Genomic DNA, 16,298 nt, shown 5'->3' with positions numbered 1-16,298 from the left:
ACTACGCACATGTACAAATATGGTGCCATCTAGTCACCTATCTTTCAAGCAAACCACTCCGAGTGCAGGCTGATAAGTCATGAATATGCGTGATTTTGCGCTCAGGAGATGAAGCAGTAAGCTCGATCGTAGCACTAGCAAAGCTTAGCGCGATCGCATCTCCACAAATTCCTCCCCTTACACCTAACCTGCATCACGAAGCATTGCAACCAGCAACATCAATCCGCCATTGGACTGCGAACCTTCTAAACATTATCTACACACGTATCCAACGCGCCATGGCTCCGCGCAAAAAGGCTACCACAGCCGCCAAACCCAGTAGCAAACCCAGCAAACCTAGCAAATCCAGCATCGCATCTCCCGCAACACCTCTAACTCCAGCAATACCACCTGCACGCGCACATGATGCATCGTATCACTATCCGCTTCTTCTGGGTGACCGATCGGGTTGCGACGCGTTATTAAGTTGGTTTCATGGCGTTGCGGAGACGCGTAGTATGCCGTGGAGGAAGAAATGGATTGATCCGGAAGACTACGAAGATAAGGAAGAGCTGGGACGCGTTTTGTCGAAGAGGGCGTATGAGGTTTGGGTTTCGGAAGTCAGTAAGTAAATTATTTTCTTTGTGGTGATCTTTTGATGAGACGCGTGAACGCGGTGTCACGTGCTCTGTTCGCGATCGCGTCTTCTACTGGAGGCTGAAGGAAACGTTGGCTGATGATCGAACAGTGCTCCAACAGACTCGCGTGTCAACAGTAATACCGTACTTCAACAATTGGGTCGAAAAGTGGCCCACAGTTCAAGACCTTGCCGAAGCGAACCATGATGATGTTCTTTCCGTATGGAAAGGTCTGGGTTACTACTCGCGTGCAACACGCCTTCATGAAGGTGCAAAAGCTATGATTGCCAAATCTGCTGGTGCTTCGTGTGCACTCCCCAGTGGCGCTACGGAGCTACAGGAATTTCCTGGCATTGGAAGATACACTGCAGGCGCGGTATCTAGTATCGCATTCGGTGAAGCGGAGCCTGTCCTCGACGGGAACGTGGCGCGCGTGCTCAATCGACAGCTGGGCCTGTACATGGATGTCAAGGACAAAAAGGCGACAGATGTTCTTTGGGATATGGCTGATCGACTAATCAAACACGCTTCTAACTTTCCGGAAACACGGACGAGCGAGGTGCCCGGGCTGTGGAATCAAGCGCTTATGGAACTCGGTTCCACACTGTGTACGCCGAGACCCAGGTGTGACGAGTGTCCTATTCAGTCGACATGCAGGGCCTATAGCGAAGGAAAGGCTTTATCTGACAAGCGCCAGTCGGCGGTTGTAATACCTGACATCGAGGATGCATGCTCTCTTTGTGCGTCGTTGGATACCGAAGACTTGGTTGCAGTTTCTGAAGACGCAACGAACGATGAGCCGCCACGAGCGAACAAGAAGAGAAAAGCCACCACGAAACAAACAAACACTATCTCGCAATACTTCGCTGTTGGAACGCCAAAGTCAAATGTAGAAACGGAAGACGACGACGAGGATCTTGATAGCCCACCTGTCGAGGATTCCAAGAAGCGGAAGCTGCCGGCGCCTACTGGAGAGTCGAAATCTATATCCACGTATTGCTCACTATTCCCGAAGAAGATGGCGAAGAAGAAGGCCGCCGAAGAAGACTGTGTGGTATGCATGGTAGAGTTGCGCTCGAATGACGGCAGCAGTAAATGGCTGATAGAGCAGAGGCCTGCCAAAGGTAAGCTTTGCACTACGATACTAAAGCACTGCTGACGATTGCATGAAGGTCTCCTCGCATCACTGTGGTACGTAATAAACGCATGCTATCATGGCGCCACTGCTGGGTGGCTGCTCGGGTACTGCCTAACGCCCATTGCCGTCCAGCATCATATCATGTCTCATGATAGGCCCATTGCTCGGCTTTTCTTATCTAGTGCTGGGGCGTACGCTGACCGTGATACAGGCAATTTCCGCAGAACACGCTGACTGCATCACACAAGACGCCTCAGCAGCGCAAGACGTCGGCGCAGCAATACATCTTTGACCTCGATGCCGGTGCCGCTGACATGAGCAAAGCGCGTTTTGTTGCCAGCTTTCCGCCATTGGTCCATGTGTTTAGCCATTTGAGGCTGACCATGCATACCTATCAGTACAGGATCGACGCCGATAAGGCCGGAGATATCGAGCTTACATGCAAGGGCCCGCCCACCCGCAAGTGGGTAGACAGCAAAGCCATGGACAACGAGACTTTGTCTACGGGAATGCGCAAGTGCTGGGACCTCGTTTCCGAAAGTCTTTGACAATGTCGTCGTGAGGCACTTGCGATGGGCGAGTTGTGATGCATTCCACGTGCGCGGTACCCCACGTCCCGTTATCTCCCGCCAAGCGATACACATGGCTGGCTTCCGCTTTCCGCCTCCTTGGCCATCTCCACTCCTCCTTAGTGTCCTGGGGAAGTGGAACGATAAGGAACTCTGGATGTCTCTCACTATACCGATCACGGCGAATTATTCCTTCCCATGGCTGTGGTTCTGCTAGCGGGTTTGTGGTTGGCTAGGAACAACGCGTTGCATATCATGTTATCCTGGGAATGCGATGGCGCGCTCGTGCAACCGAGACGTGCGTAGGGAAGAGATCGCTGGATATAAACGTGGTCGATCCCCGAGGATTCGGTACTGTGAATTGCTCCGAGTGTACAACTTTTGGTGCTTTACCGTACAACATATTGTCAATATGGCGGCTATCCCAGCCCCGACACCCATCACGGAATGGCCGGACTATGCTGTCGATCCCAATGGAGGAGACGTCATGACAACTGATCTCAATGCGCTCTACGACAAGGGCGATTTGTGCTGGATGCTGGTCAGCACAGTACTATGTTGGTGTGTGACACTTCCATACATGTGGAATCGAAACATACTGATCGCAATCAGGCAAATCACACCCGCCATCGGCTTCCTCTACGCAGGCATGCATCGCCGAAAGGCAGCGCTGACTATGATCTTCCAATCTCTCTTCTGCGCCTGCGCAGTTGGCATCCAATTCTGGGTATACGGCTACTCTCTCTACCAGTCGCATACAACCAACCCTTTCCTGGGAGACTTGTCAAAAGCAGGTCTACACAACACACTCGCCTCACCGTCGCTCGCGAACGCCGATATTCCTGATATACTCTATGCTGCATTTGGGTTCACTTTCGTTACCTGCACCGCGATGATCTTGGCAGGGGCGATGCTTGAGCGAGGACGCTTATTTCCTTCGATGCTCTTCCTGCTCTGTTGGACTACGTTTGTATACTACGTGCTAGCACATGCGGAGTGGAATCCTAGTGGTTGGCTGTACAAGCTTGGTGTCCTCGACTTCGCCGGCTCGGGTCCTGTACACATCGCGTCTGGTTTCTCTGCTCTGGCTTGGGCTGTTATGCTGGGGCCGCGCGTTGATCCGCACAAGGAGTCGCATCACCCCAGGATACCGCACTTCAAGCCTCATAGCCCTTTCCTTGTTGGGCTTGGCACGATATTGATCTGGTTTGGATGGTTTGCGTTCAATGGTGAGTGAATGCTGTATGTCGAGAAGTTGAGGCAGTGTACTGACAGTCTGTAGGCGCTTCGACTGCCAACCTCTCTCTTCGCTCCATCTACATCGTCTGCAACACCAACCTCGCCGCCTCTGGTGGCGGAATAGCCTGGGTACTACTTGAATATATGTTTACCCGCAGATTCTCCATCATCGGCTTTTGTTCTGGAATCATCTCCGGTCTCGTCGGTATCACACCAGCCTGTGGCTTCGTGCCTGTGCAGACAGCAGCCCTAATCGGAGCCCTCACCTCCTGCGCATCCTTCTTCACAGTCCGCTACAAATACCTCCTCGGCATCGACGAGGGCCTCGACATCTTCGCCATCCACGGCGTCGGCGGTTACGTCGGCGACATCATGACCGGTTTCTTCGCCGCACCCTACGTACCCGCCATGGACGGCGTAAGCAACACCTACGAAGGCGGCTGGTGGGCCCAGAACTGGAAACAGATGGGTTACCAGCTGGCTGCTGCGACTACATGCGCCGCATGGTCTTTTGTCGTCTCGATCATCTTACTCTTCATCATCAACAGGATTCCTGGTTGCCATATCCGCGCGACTGAGGATGATGAGCTGAGGGGTTTGGACTATAAGTATTTCAGCGATGCAGATGGGGATATGGAGGTTCTGACTGGATTTGGCCCTGCGACTCCGGGTCGAGCGGCGTCGCAGGTTGCGAGCGGGTCTGAGAGTCATCAGGATGTGCCTGTTGCAACGGAGAAACGGGATTGAGGCGAGTGCGCCTGACGATGCTGTGCTGCACCGCTCGGATGATTCGGCAACACTTCGATCTTTCCGAATGTCTTTCCCGTTCTGCGACTGTACGTTTCGCGATTGGGTACGGCGCTGTAGACTTGTCCTCTTTTCTTCATGTATGTTTCAGCTCTTGTTGTTGTTGTCTTTCTGCTTCTTGTTCTGCAATCGAGATACCATTGTTTTACTCGCTCACCATCTTACCGTTCTTACCGTTCCTGTCCCCTTCTCAACCCCAGCTCGGGTAATTCGGGTGTCGCCACCTCATTCCCTGGATGTCTACAACCCTTTTGGCGGACCCTACTGAGTGGCTCATCTGTGCCGATGTATCCAACACCGCGTTCGCCTCATGTGCCGCAGCTTCCTCAATCACATAAAATGGAGTGCCCAGCCCAAGCCCAACAATATGCACGCATTCAACATGAAGACAATCACAGCAATGGCCATCAAATTCCTCGTCGCAGGATTTACGAACCCACCCAATCCACTTACTACCCCACACGCGGAGCTCGCGGCCCAGCAGACATCATCCGGAAGTGATCCGGCGCTAGTTGGTTGGATCGACGCAGCGGATGGACAGTGTAAGCTTCGCCTTGTCCTTCAGCAGATCCGTAACTTCCTCATCTAGTAACCCGATTCCACTAACTCAACTACAACGCAGTCTCCGACCTCCGCTCCTGTGACTACACAGCCGCCTTCTCAAACTCTCACACCTTGGCTCAATGCTGCGCACCCGACGCAGACTGCATGTTCTGGTTATCATGTGGCTCTCCAGTGCTTTTCGCTGGGCCAACGAGTTTGTTCTATGATAAGAAGTACGGCGGTTGTGGTGCCGACTGTGGGTGCGAGTGAGGTGTAAGTTTTCTGGTTTGTTGGGCGACGAGTTTGGGGAGGGAGACTTTCACTGCGGTGAGGGATATTGGATATGGTATGTACACTGAGTTTTTTCTCATTCATGTGATGTAACGCTGATGTGTTTGTAGCTGATGTCACGCAAAGTGTAGAGCATATTTTGGAGAGGTAATAGGATCGAGATTGATTACATCGCTATTACATGATAGACTCTATTCGACACACACACAAAAGCTTGTTCAAAGAGTGGATGAGAGTTGAACATCTGCTTGAGAACAAGAGAGCTGATCTTTCTACCATTTCTCATCACTTCCCATACTGTCGCGAGTTAGTCAGCCCTACTTTAGCGCTTATATTTTGGAAGCTTACTATCGTGTACATCTCTCTAGACCTTGTAGTACGAAGCAATCGCATTGGCACTAGCCCCGTTGAAATTGTAGCACCTTCCCTGGGCGTAATCGAACGTCGTAGAGTCTACGTAGCCCGATCCGATGGCTCCGGAAGGGTTGCCGCAGCTGTCGGGTGCGAAGAAGTATGCGAATTGGTGGTTTCCTCCCCAGGTCGTGATCCTGAAGGATCCAAAGCCTTGTGGCCAGGCTGCACAGGTGTCGTCCCAGATGTTGACAGTTTGCTGGACATTGCCGCCGCAGTTACGGTCACCGAAGGTATCGATGACGAAGGCGGTTCCACTGGCAGCGAGGGCGGCCATGACGGCAGTGGTGGAGGCGATGGAGAAACGCATTTTGAATGAGAGTAGAAGTTTGCGGAGTGAGAAGGTAGTCTTGAAGATAGTAGGTGCGGTTGAAGGAACTGTTTGAGTTGGTGGATGATACAAGATTACCAGCGGAAGAAGGGAGTTATATACTCAAACCGCTGAACTTACTTTCAGCTTCACTTTGATTACTCGGTGTTACACTGCCTTCTTGCTTTCGTGGTCTTCGCGACCGGTGAGGTGGTATGGGCTAGGGGTCGACGGTCTGAGGTTGTCCATGCTTCACCGACTCTCTCTTCAGTTGATACACGCTCATCTTCGACCTCATTTAGATGGTTCGCGAGCTAGGACGTGCCCAATCACCCGTTTTAAGTCGCTGTGTGCACCCATCTAGGCAGGCTGTAGCGATTTTGGCACCCTCAGCTCGGTTCTGATGGTTTTCTTTGACCAATACTTCCATACGGACTGAAGATGACCTTGGTATCACCGACAACGAGGATAATCTTGGGTATACGCCTACGTTGTTGTAAGACCAAGCTAACAGCAAAATAAAGTTCGGAGCGGAATGGGCGAACAGCAGATAAGGTTCGAGACGAAATGGGCAATGGTGGAATGCACGCGTAGAGGGCCGCGCCATGCAATGTAGTCACTGTTTAAGAGGTCATCGGGCTACCTAGGTACTTCTGAGGGCTGTACGTGCTTACTCACCGCCCAAACGAGAGTATAGGAGGAATTGCTACCAACTGCCTAAGGAATTAAGGACGAGATGGTGTTGGAAGCTACAGCTGAGCACAGACACTATCCTAACACCGTTTGAACACTATTACGCTCTTAACATCGTGCTTACACCGTCTCATCCTCGATTGGTCGGTAGCACTCTCTCCTCTGCCCTATATGGCGCGCTACGGTACTCCGGTGTACGACCTGGGGTAGCTGTGTGACAGCAATGCCATTGTTGAGATGAGTGATTTCGTTGCGCAAGTGGTAGCTGCGGGTTTCCAAGCTCTTGCAGCCTAACAGCGAAAGCCTGGAAATACCTAGGAATTTCGAGCAACACCATCGTTCTGCACTACGACGTTGGAAATAAATTCTAGGAAAAACACCGTGTATACTCTGCAAAGCTGCGAGTAGAAAGATCTTCTTAGATTTTTCTTTAGGGGCGTTGCAGTCGAGGTAGAAGACGACCTACCAGCTTGTGTCCGGCTTTCGCTGTCTCGCTACCTAGGTAGAGCCAAGGTTCCTCAAGTGTCCAAGAAGCCAAGAAGCCTCTCGGCCGACAGGCACGTGACGTTGAGTGAGCCCCTCCAGTCTCTACCATCACTCATAACCACGATACCGCGACACGGGCGGCACATCGGCCATGAAAATCACTTTTGCTCCGCAGAACCTCGTATCTCAGCCATCCCTGTCGCATTTCGTCATCGCAAGGCGTGAGATCGCTGAAAATAGCGGGCGCTAGGCCGAACGCAAGTAGCGAGTTCCTCGATCCACGACTTTCGGGAGAATCTCGACCCACGGCGAAGGTGCAAGCGTCCCAAAATACACATTGCACATCTCCACCTCCGCCACCGATACAGCAACCCACAGTAAACCATGACCAACACGTCTCGTGGCCTCAGAGCTCGTGATCTCAAGCCGATCCGTCGCCGAGCAAAAAGAAACGTCATCTTCAATCTTTAACCTTTGGTCTCATCGCCCAAGCACAGTCAGACAGACAGCACACGCCTCTGTTCTGTTGGAAGGCCCGAGAGATGTAGACGCACCTGTCAGCGATCCGAAGAACCGGGGCTGCCCGGTTTGGCGGTTCAGAACAGCACGTTGGCAGAAGAACGATTTCTGGTTCAGGAGCATGATAGCGCGCAGCTGGCAGAGGCCAGGGTCTCAGATCATTGTAGTGTCGATTGAACCCTGTGATTTCGCGCACTACGGACAATGATCTGACCACCACAAAAGCTAACATGACATAGTTTCTCAACATTGAGCTATGCAAATTTTCTCTCCTCAGCCACAACGATCCCAAGAGAGGGGCGCGTAGACATGAGACCTTCAACGACTGCATACTCTCCACTCCGGATAACATCTGCAGCACACGAGGTGTCAACGGTTGCAGCCTTATCCTATCTCTCACACCTGATACGAGATAATGCCGGTGGTTGTAATGCCGACTATGCCGCACGAGTCATAGCGAGCGAACTGTATTGCCTCTCCTGTGCTAGCGGCGCCCTGCTAACCTGGAATGAACACGAGATCTGTGGATACACAATAGTCCAAGTTGCTAGGGCCGCAGACTGTTCGATTGAAGCCTCCAAAATGCATACGCTTGCAAGCATGCGCTCCTGCACGACGAGGCCGTTCGCCCCAAAGTCTTACACAGAGCCGCTGATGGTGGTTCTCGATACGGGGGGCTCCACAGTCAGTTCGGCATATCATGTCGCATGTTCCTGTTGATTGAGGCCTTTTCTTCACCCTCTCCATCACGCTCTACTCTTTGTGTAATACTTGTCCGTTCGCTCGGCCATCAACACTCGCTCCACACATCAGATCAAAGGGATATAGTCCATGCTATAATATCATCTCTAATAATTAATACTCTACGCTCTCACGACCTTCGCTACTAGATCTATAGATCTCTAATACCACTCGCCTATCAAAATCTCCGAGTCGCAGCGAACAAGCAACGCCTTATTCACGAACTTTGATATGCCTTCTACGACCATCATGAAGCAGGGCCTTGCCACTGCTGTTCTTGCAGCTCTTCCTTTGGCTGCCCGTGCCCAAGGCACCACTCCTCCCAAGCTCACCGCAGCCTGTAACGATGTCGCTATCTTCATGGCCCGCGGCAATGACGCACCTTACAGCGATGGCCGTACCTCTGGTTTCAGAGATACCGTCTGCGCAAAATTCGAGGCTCAGGGAAACTCTTGCGACTATATGGACCTCGTCTTCGATGCCACCCTCGGCGTGGAGTTCTGCCCTACTATCCAGGACGGTGCCGTCAACGGCGTCAGGCAAATCACCGAGTACAACGCTCAATGCCCGGATACTTTAATCGTCGTCAACGGTTACTCGCAAGGTGCCATGGTTGCCGGTGCTACTCTGAGTGGCGGAGGCGCCGACGCCTGCGACGTTGACACCAAGACTACCGGTCTCGATGCCAACTCTCAAGCTGGCCAGGCCGTCAAGGCAGCTCTTCTCTGGGGCGATGTCAAGCACACTGCGAACCAAGTCTACAACGTCCTCGACGGAGCAGACAAGCAAGCTTGGGGCCGTACCGGTTCCAACCTTGAGCGTTTGAACACTTACTCCTCCGTCTTGAGGTCGTACTGTGCCGGCGGTGACCCAGTCTGCGCTGGTGGAAACGATGTAGCTCAGCATTTGAACTACTTCGAGCTCTACACCGAGGAGGCATCAAACTGGATCGTGAGCAAGCTGACACCTCTCCTGGTCAAGCCCTCATCGGCCGCACCTGTCAGCTCAGCAACTCCTACCCCTACCCCTGAGGTCTCTTCAACTGTCGCACCGGTTGAGACCACAAGCACAGTCGTGGCACCAGCCTCCTCTGAGGCCTTGACCGTCAGCAAGGAAGCTGTTACCACCACCATGATGAAGCCATCTACCATGATCTCTTCATACATCCCTGTCACCACTGCGAACGCTACTTCCACCGCAACCTCCGAGGCGGCTACCGCATACCCCATCACCATCCCTCACAAGCACCTCAACACCACCGTCCCGTACGGCAACTCTACCATGCATGCTTCCAGCACTCTCATGACCTCTGAGAAGCCCTACGAGACTACCTACCTGCCTGTCGAGCCTTCTCACGCGCCTGTTGAAGAGTCGCATGCTCCCGCTCCCGCTCCTGTCACCACCATGGCACCAGAGCACTCCGCTCCCACTGCTGCTTGCCCACCAGCCACCGTCTACGAGACTGTCACCGAAGTTACGTATATGTACGTATAAACTGACCGAGATCAGGAGGAGTAGTTTGAAAGGAGAATCACGAGAGACATGTTAGATTGGATGTATATATTACCCTTCGTAAATGAAAAACATTCGTATAATCATGACAGAATTTGTTCTACATGGCCCTTATTTACATTTGATGATTCCTCCTTAGATGCCCAATGCCTTTGCGATAGCCTCTCCGACTGCTGTGGCACTGGTAGGGTTCTGTCCAGTGATCAAGCGACCAGAGATGGCGACCTTCTCGCCCCAAGGCTCAGCTGCCTTGACGAACTTGCCTCCACTCGCCTTGTTCAGTGCATCCTCGGGCAGGAAGGGTACGACCTTGGATAGGCCAACTTGTTCCTCCTCAGCGTTTGTGAATGCGGTGACCTCCTTGCCAGCGACAAGCAGACTTCCGTCGCTCAGCTTAGCATCGTAGAAGACAGCGGGCGCATGGCACACAGCCGAAACGATCTTGTCCGCCTCCCAGAATTCCCTGATGAGTTGTTGCGAGGTCGCGTCGTCGACGAGATCGAACATGGGTCCGTGACCGCCAACGTAGAAGATGGCGTCGAAGTCCTTCGCCTTGCCCTTGAAGTCGCTCAGCTTCTGGGTTGTCTTCCAGACCTGCTCGTTGTTCTTGAGGAAGTTGACGGATACGTCGTCTTTCGCGGCTTCGACGGATGCGGGGTCGAGAGGCGACTCACCGCCCTTGGGCGATGCTACCGTGATGTTGGCTTTGCTGTGGAGGACGTGGTAAGGGTGGGCGAGCTCGGGGAGGTACCAGCCGGTGGGCTTGCCGGTGTCGCCGAGCTTGTTGTGCGAGGTGAGGACGAAGAGAATGTTTGGCTTAGACATTCTAAAGTTATGATGTGTTTGATGTGGTCAATTGGCGTGTAGAGTCGTCTTCTTTAAACCTTTTATGAAAAGTTCGATAGCTTTCCACTGGAGAGTACCTTGCTCAATGTGACGACATGCGGGGTAGCTACGATGGAAAAGGCCCGATTATGCAGGGCACCGTCTGTTAGCGTCAGGGACGTCATCTTGAAAATTCACCTTTCCTGTTCGCCGAGTACAACGTACTTACAAATACTCCAGCATGTGATCGGCCAGCTCTGGCAGCTGTTGTGCGACGTGCTGCTCCACTCCCCACCCAAATCTCGGTGCAGCTTACGTTTTGAGTAGAATTTGGACGACGATGACGTTTTGTCAGATCCAGCCTTCCTCCTTTTGTTCAGGACATCTCATTTGGGAGCATGCGCTGGCGAGCCCTCGGCGTCTCCGGGCAACTTGAAGGCAAGTAACATCTCAATTGATGGCAAGACGGTATCGCAGATCTTTCTCCAGTACAAGCACCAGTGAGTATCAAGATATGACCCCTTCGCTCCACGGCTTATCGCCGAACAATCTCCTAAGTGACGTCGCCGACCATCTCCACTGGATTCGCTCTCCTCGATCCCACTCCGTGCCTGTCAGACTTTTGCATACGCATCTACTCCGCATTCTTCGAACTCAGGTTGAAACTCGAAGTACGTCTTGAGATCCTTGGGTATGCCTTCGGCCACAAGAGCATAGTCAAACACCATGTCTGCAAGCTCTCTTGGTAATCTGAGTCCGACGACGTGGTACACTTTTCTTTTGGTCTCGGCATAAGCCTGGCGTTCAAATATACTATAGGCTGCTACCCATTGGGCCTGCATGCATTCGCTTTCGTGAAACTGGTAGTACCGAGACTGAAATTCGTACTTGTCATGAACAGGACAACCAGGGATTTCTCTTGCCTGTTCTCGGATCAATCTACATTGCCGAGCGGCATCGACAAATGGTATCGGCTTGCAGTAGGCTTCCCGGCGATAGCTTGGTTTTTTTCCGTCCCAGCCATAGAATGTCTCAAGCAAAAAGCAGTCGAGAACGGAATTAGCCCAGACGCCGAGATATATCTCATCGTTGTGTATCAACTCCAGTTTCATGGTCATATACCACGCGATTGCCATCCTCAAGCCACGGACATCAGCATTAGCCAAATTCCGCATCATATGAAGCAGTCGTGGCAGAAATGTTTCGTCGAAGTACTTTTCCAGTCGCTTCTGGTCTTCTTCTCTTGTATGGTGCCGTTGGTCCCAGTAGAAATCCAGATCGCGAGCCAAGCACAATTTGAGGAAATGCAATGTGTTCCGGAACCTGTTGTCGACAATGAGGCAGAAGACTTCAGAACTGACGGGACGGTGCAGATCTACAAGAGCCTTGAACTCCTCATCGGGCATGTCTGCGTTTGCTTGTCAGTGCGATGCAGACAATGGGAGGTGTGTACGAACCAGCCGAGAAGACGTCATACAACGTCCAAGCCCGAAAACGCCGTCCTTTGTCCACGTATGGACCTACAGGAAAGTCAAACGTAAAAGGATAGTTGTCGGGATTTCCCATCGTTGCTGGGGACGGTGCAGGACGCGTGAGTTGCGGAAGTGACGCGACTTCGAGCGCGCAGTCGCGCAGCGACCTTGGGAAGCTTGGCATACGTAACAGCCCATGTCGCATGGATGGCTTCCTTCCGGTTACAACCTCAGCGGCGCAGTCAACACCCATATGGTCAACTTAGCATGACTTATCTTCGCTTTTGCCGCAACATTCAACTAACCGAGTCATTTCTACCTGCTCAAATCGTGTAGATGCAGACGAGCCATCCAACGTACTCGCGGTTCTGACCGAAAACCGCTGGGCTACCGCCCTCTCCCTCATGCAAAGATGGACTCATTGGGTATCTTCGCCGTCGTTGCGTGAACAAAACAGCAACGTCGGTTGAATACTCTCGTAGACTGCGCTTCAAGCTCGGCAGTGTTACCTGCTTCTAGCGTTTGCGGATGGTCAAGCTTCTGGTTGGCCAATTGTCCAGCTGGGTCGCGCAAATAGCCCGATTCGACATCGTGTGCATCTAGATTGCGGGACATGTGGATAAAGACAAACTACTCATACGGTCTGTACGCATCCGCGAAGGCCACAAAGACAAGTGTTAGGCATGTATAAAAGACGAGTAGTCATGAGCGGTTTACATGATACCTACCTCCAGGTGGAGATCATAATTCGTCGCCATGCCATCTTTTGACAACAAGACTGTCATCATCACGGGTTGCAGCAGCGGCATTGGCCTCGCGACGACCCTCCTCTTCCTATCACAGAAAGCCCAAGTCTTCGGCATCGATATGTCGCCGTTCGACCAAGACCTGAATGTCACCCAGAAAGCGTCTTTCACCTTCCACAAAGCCGATCTTTGCAGATTCGGCGCAGCAGAAAAGGCCGTAGCTGCTTGCATCGCAAAGTACGGAGCGAAGATCGACGTGCTGGCTAATGTTGCAGGCATCATGGACAGTTTTGGCAGCGCCGATACAATCAAGTACTACGAGTGGGAGCACGTCCTCACCATCAACCTCACAGTACCGGTCAGAATGATGGCGGCTGTGTTGCCCAGTATGAAAGACCAAAAAAGCGGTGCCATCATTAATGTTGGTAGTTATGCAAGTCTTTCCGGTGCAGTGGCAGGCATCGCATACACAGCCAGTAAGCATGGGCTTGTCGGTGCGACCAAGAATGTCGCATGGCGCTTCCGCAAAGACGGTATCAGATGTAATGCCGTACTCCCAGGCGGTGAGTACCGCGTCTAGTCCTTGAACTCAGAGGATGTTGTTCTAACAAGAGTTTCAGCCGTGCCGACCAACATCCGCTCATCGGTGGTGAAAGAGGACGTCGATCAGGCTGCAATGGAAATGTACAAGTAAGGGTTTACAGCCCTGGCACACTGTCATCGCTAACAAGCTTGCAGCCCCGTGCAGATGTTATGCCAAGGTCTCAAAAGAGACGATCTTCCATACGGATCAGTGGGCCCGAACGATATCGCACAGGGCATTGCATTCCTTGCGTCTGATGCTGCAAAGACGATCAGCGGTATCCTGATGCCGATAGACAACGCTTGGTCGACAATATAAGCTGTGATCGCAAGCTGGGTTAGCCAGCAGCGGGATGAGTTGACTTCGCTTCCTTATGATGGTCCTCGATCGGTCCCAGATGTGGACTGTTCAGAAGGGCTTCTCGGCGAGGAAGGTGACGTTACGAACATTGACTGGATAGCGTCAGGGCTTCAAGCGAGTAGATGGGTAGGTAAAACCATCACATGTCTTGCGTCGATTCATTTCATACTACATATTTCCTAAATGATCAAGTTGAAGTGTCTCATCGCATCTGTGCACCAGCTAAAATCCTCAGGATCCAGTCTCCTACGCAGCGATCCATTGCCCCACATCCTCACCAATCTCTTGCGCTCTCCATCTTGTAGCTGGTCGATCCTCTTGTGCGGCCAAGGAGAATGTTCCTTGAATGAAAAGCTTTTCGTGTCCAGACTGAAAGCCTCCCTTAGACGAGCATTGCGTTCAGCATTGCGTTCGGCACGGGAGCCTCGCTGTTGAGAAGGTCCTGCGTGCTCATGTGGGGTTTGTGTCGATTGTGTTGGTTGTGCCGACTGTGTAGCTTGTGCGGCTTGTTCAGCTTGTTCTCTTTGCATCCGCGCCCTTAGCTGGGGACCGGGTAGCATGTCAGGGTAGAAGAGCTTAAAAGCTTTTGCCAGAGGCGCCCAGTCCCCCTCAAGCAACCTGCCTTGTGAAAGCTCATACGAAAGATATTTCAGGAAGTTCAGAGGGAGATCGCCGAAGTTCCATCCAGCATACAGCAGAGGCTTGTCTTCTGGTCGATATCTCTGAGGTATTTTCCATTTTGTGAGGTAAGCTACCTCATCTTCCCTATCTGGCCTCGTCTCGCCTTGGCGGATGAAACGATTGACATCCTCGTCGGTAGCGTGGACCTCAGATTGTACATCTCCGAAATGTGTTTCTTCATTCGACTCAGGATTTGGTGTAGGCAAACGTGCAGCTGAAGCCAGCTCAGTAGCCTTGGCCTTGCCTTTGTCCGCTCTCGATTGTAGTGGTGTTTCCGAAGGTACAGTATGCGAGGCTCTGGACTGCATTGCTGCACGCGAAGATCCAGGAGATGACATTTCCGCCGCGGCTTCAGCAGGGGTAAGTGGAACACCTCCATCAACGCTTACAGTGCTTAATGCAACACCGCCATCAACGCTCTCTGGTACACCACCGTCAACGCTCTCCATGTCTGCATCCCCGGTAAGGTCTATGAGCTCTCGCTGCTTGGTGGTAGACGCCGACCGCGGCTTCGAATTACCGGAGGATGGTTTTCGAGAATTGTACTTGGACTTGTTCTTATTTGATTGAGCGCCCGTGATGGGCGAACGCACCTGTGTGCTGTTCGCGGGTGAGGATTTTGGAAGAGGTCGGGGGAATGTTTTAAAGATGTCGCCACGTCGTTTCCCCATTGGAAGTGAGTCGTCCTCCATGTCGCGAGCGCGCTTTGCGGAAACGCGTCGTTGTTGCTGTTCGTTCACGTCATGGTCTCTATAGGAAGAGATCAGCTGGAGACCTCCTGTAACTACTCGCAAGATACTCACGCTACAGGATCGGAATACCCCAAGCGACCTTTCTCGGGTGGGTCGAACATGATTCTACTAGGAGTCCACTCGTCCACTGGCATGATGCTGTCTGGATAGGTTCAAAGTTGCAAGTGCTGTCTTCTTCACGGTTCGCGTGCGTTGGTACCTGAATGGAAGTCGTGGGTCCAACGGGAATGCAACGGGAAGAGGGGCGGGAACCTCGCGCTTTTGACGCGCGTTGAAACTCTCCACCGCCTCCTGATTTTGGGTTCCAAGGTTCTATCGAATGTCTGTGCGCATGATGCAGATGGATCCGCGGATGCGGGGCCTTCCCGAACCAACAAGGTGGCGGACTGTTCATTGTGACATCTGCACGAGCGAGGATGAAGCTCCATCGCTTTCATCTGATCTCCGTTTTTTACCATGGTGGCAACTTACAATTCGTCCACAAGGTATGGCTATCGCCGTGTCGACGAGCTGTCGTTTTCTCGTGAGCGTCTCACCACGTCAGCGGCCCGCTTGACTAGTAAGTGGCTTGGCAGCCTTCTCTGTCCCGCTTGTGGAACGCCTTCAGGGCTGCTGCATCACGTCCTACACAGTGAAGGATTCCAACAAATCTTGCGAAGAGAGGCATTTGCAGGCATGACACAACACGACTCGCGTTCTTCGAATTTTCAAACTTGAAGTTGAGGCGAAGACGTACCGGGTCAGCCTCTCCCCCTGCCTTCTTTCGGCGACGCGTGCATCATCTGCGACGCGACGGCGCTTTAACATCCGGAGATCATACCGTAGATGATGAACGAGAGTTTGAACCTCTAGTCAGCGCAGCGCCACAATATCGATATACTATGAAGATACGGCTGGCATCACTGGCATGAGAAATGAAAGGGTCATCGATCCTTTCGATCTGGCCGTGTGGCGGGCATTTCCTTTTGCTGCTCTGCGGTCTCGACGCGTCGAATCTTCCTAA

At 52.4% G+C, this 16,298-nt stretch overlaps 8 protein-coding genes across 8 annotated transcripts; 4 read left to right on the top strand and 4 right to left on the bottom strand.

Annotated features, from left to right (window-relative positions):
- Nucleotides 1–278: 278 nt before the first annotated feature.
- Nucleotides 279–2,303, top strand: J4E83_002527 (uncharacterized protein; the record flags this gene model as incomplete). Its single annotated transcript, XM_049329473.1, has 4 exons — nt 279–603; nt 728–1,741; nt 1,790–1,808; nt 1,967–2,303. The coding sequence occupies 4 exons, from the start codon at nt 279–281 to the stop codon at nt 2,301–2,303; spliced, it is 1,695 nt and encodes a 564-aa protein (XP_049191152.1).
- A 433-nt stretch (nt 2,304–2,736) lies between these two features.
- J4E83_002526 (uncharacterized protein) lies at nt 2,737–4,310 on the top strand (the record flags this gene model as incomplete). Its single annotated transcript, XM_049329472.1, has 3 exons — nt 2,737–2,885; nt 2,937–3,553; nt 3,607–4,310. The coding sequence occupies 3 exons, from the start codon at nt 2,737–2,739 to the stop codon at nt 4,308–4,310; spliced, it is 1,470 nt and encodes a 489-aa protein (XP_049191151.1).
- A 1,258-nt stretch (nt 4,311–5,568) lies between these two features.
- J4E83_002525 (uncharacterized protein) lies at nt 5,569–5,892 on the bottom strand (the record flags this gene model as incomplete). The annotated part of the gene is made up of 2 exons (XM_049329471.1): nt 5,569–5,602; nt 5,627–5,892. 2 exons carry the CDS (start codon nt 5,890–5,892, stop codon nt 5,569–5,571), a joined length of 300 nt encoding a protein of 99 aa, XP_049191150.1.
- Nucleotides 5,893–8,613: 2,721 nt separating this feature from the next.
- On the top strand, nt 8,614–9,858 carry J4E83_002524 (uncharacterized protein; the record flags this gene model as incomplete). Its single annotated transcript, XM_049329470.1, has 1 exon — nt 8,614–9,858. One exon carries the CDS (start codon nt 8,614–8,616, stop codon nt 9,856–9,858), a length of 1,245 nt encoding a protein of 414 aa, XP_049191149.1.
- A 153-nt stretch (nt 9,859–10,011) lies between these two features.
- Nucleotides 10,012–10,701, bottom strand: J4E83_002523 (uncharacterized protein; the record flags this gene model as incomplete). Its single annotated transcript, XM_049329469.1, has 1 exon — nt 10,012–10,701. One exon carries the CDS (start codon nt 10,699–10,701, stop codon nt 10,012–10,014), a length of 690 nt encoding a protein of 229 aa, XP_049191148.1.
- A 614-nt stretch (nt 10,702–11,315) lies between these two features.
- J4E83_002522 (uncharacterized protein) lies at nt 11,316–12,107 on the bottom strand (the record flags this gene model as incomplete). Its single annotated transcript, XM_049329468.1, has 1 exon — nt 11,316–12,107. The coding sequence occupies one exon, from the start codon at nt 12,105–12,107 to the stop codon at nt 11,316–11,318; it is 792 nt and encodes a 263-aa protein (XP_049191147.1).
- Nucleotides 12,108–12,929: 822 nt separating this feature from the next.
- Nucleotides 12,930–13,820, top strand: J4E83_002521 (uncharacterized protein; the record flags this gene model as incomplete). Its single annotated transcript, XM_049329467.1, has 3 exons — nt 12,930–13,482; nt 13,540–13,609; nt 13,658–13,820. 3 exons carry the CDS (start codon nt 12,930–12,932, stop codon nt 13,818–13,820), a joined length of 786 nt encoding a protein of 261 aa, XP_049191146.1.
- Nucleotides 13,821–14,041: 221 nt separating this feature from the next.
- Nucleotides 14,042–15,429, bottom strand: J4E83_002520 (uncharacterized protein; the record flags this gene model as incomplete). Its single annotated transcript, XM_049329466.1, has 2 exons — nt 14,042–15,136; nt 15,424–15,429. 2 exons carry the CDS (start codon nt 15,427–15,429, stop codon nt 14,042–14,044), a joined length of 1,101 nt encoding a protein of 366 aa, XP_049191145.1.
- Nucleotides 15,430–16,298: the final 869 nt, after the last annotated feature.

This window comes from Alternaria metachromatica (assembly GCF_023757995.1).
Source record: "Alternaria metachromatica strain BMP 0045 chromosome Unknown scaffold_4, whole genome shotgun sequence".
NCBI lineage: Eukaryota > Fungi > Ascomycota > Dothideomycetes > Pleosporales > Pleosporaceae > Alternaria > Alternaria metachromatica.
This window is presented reverse-complemented; position numbering and strand designations above follow the sequence as displayed.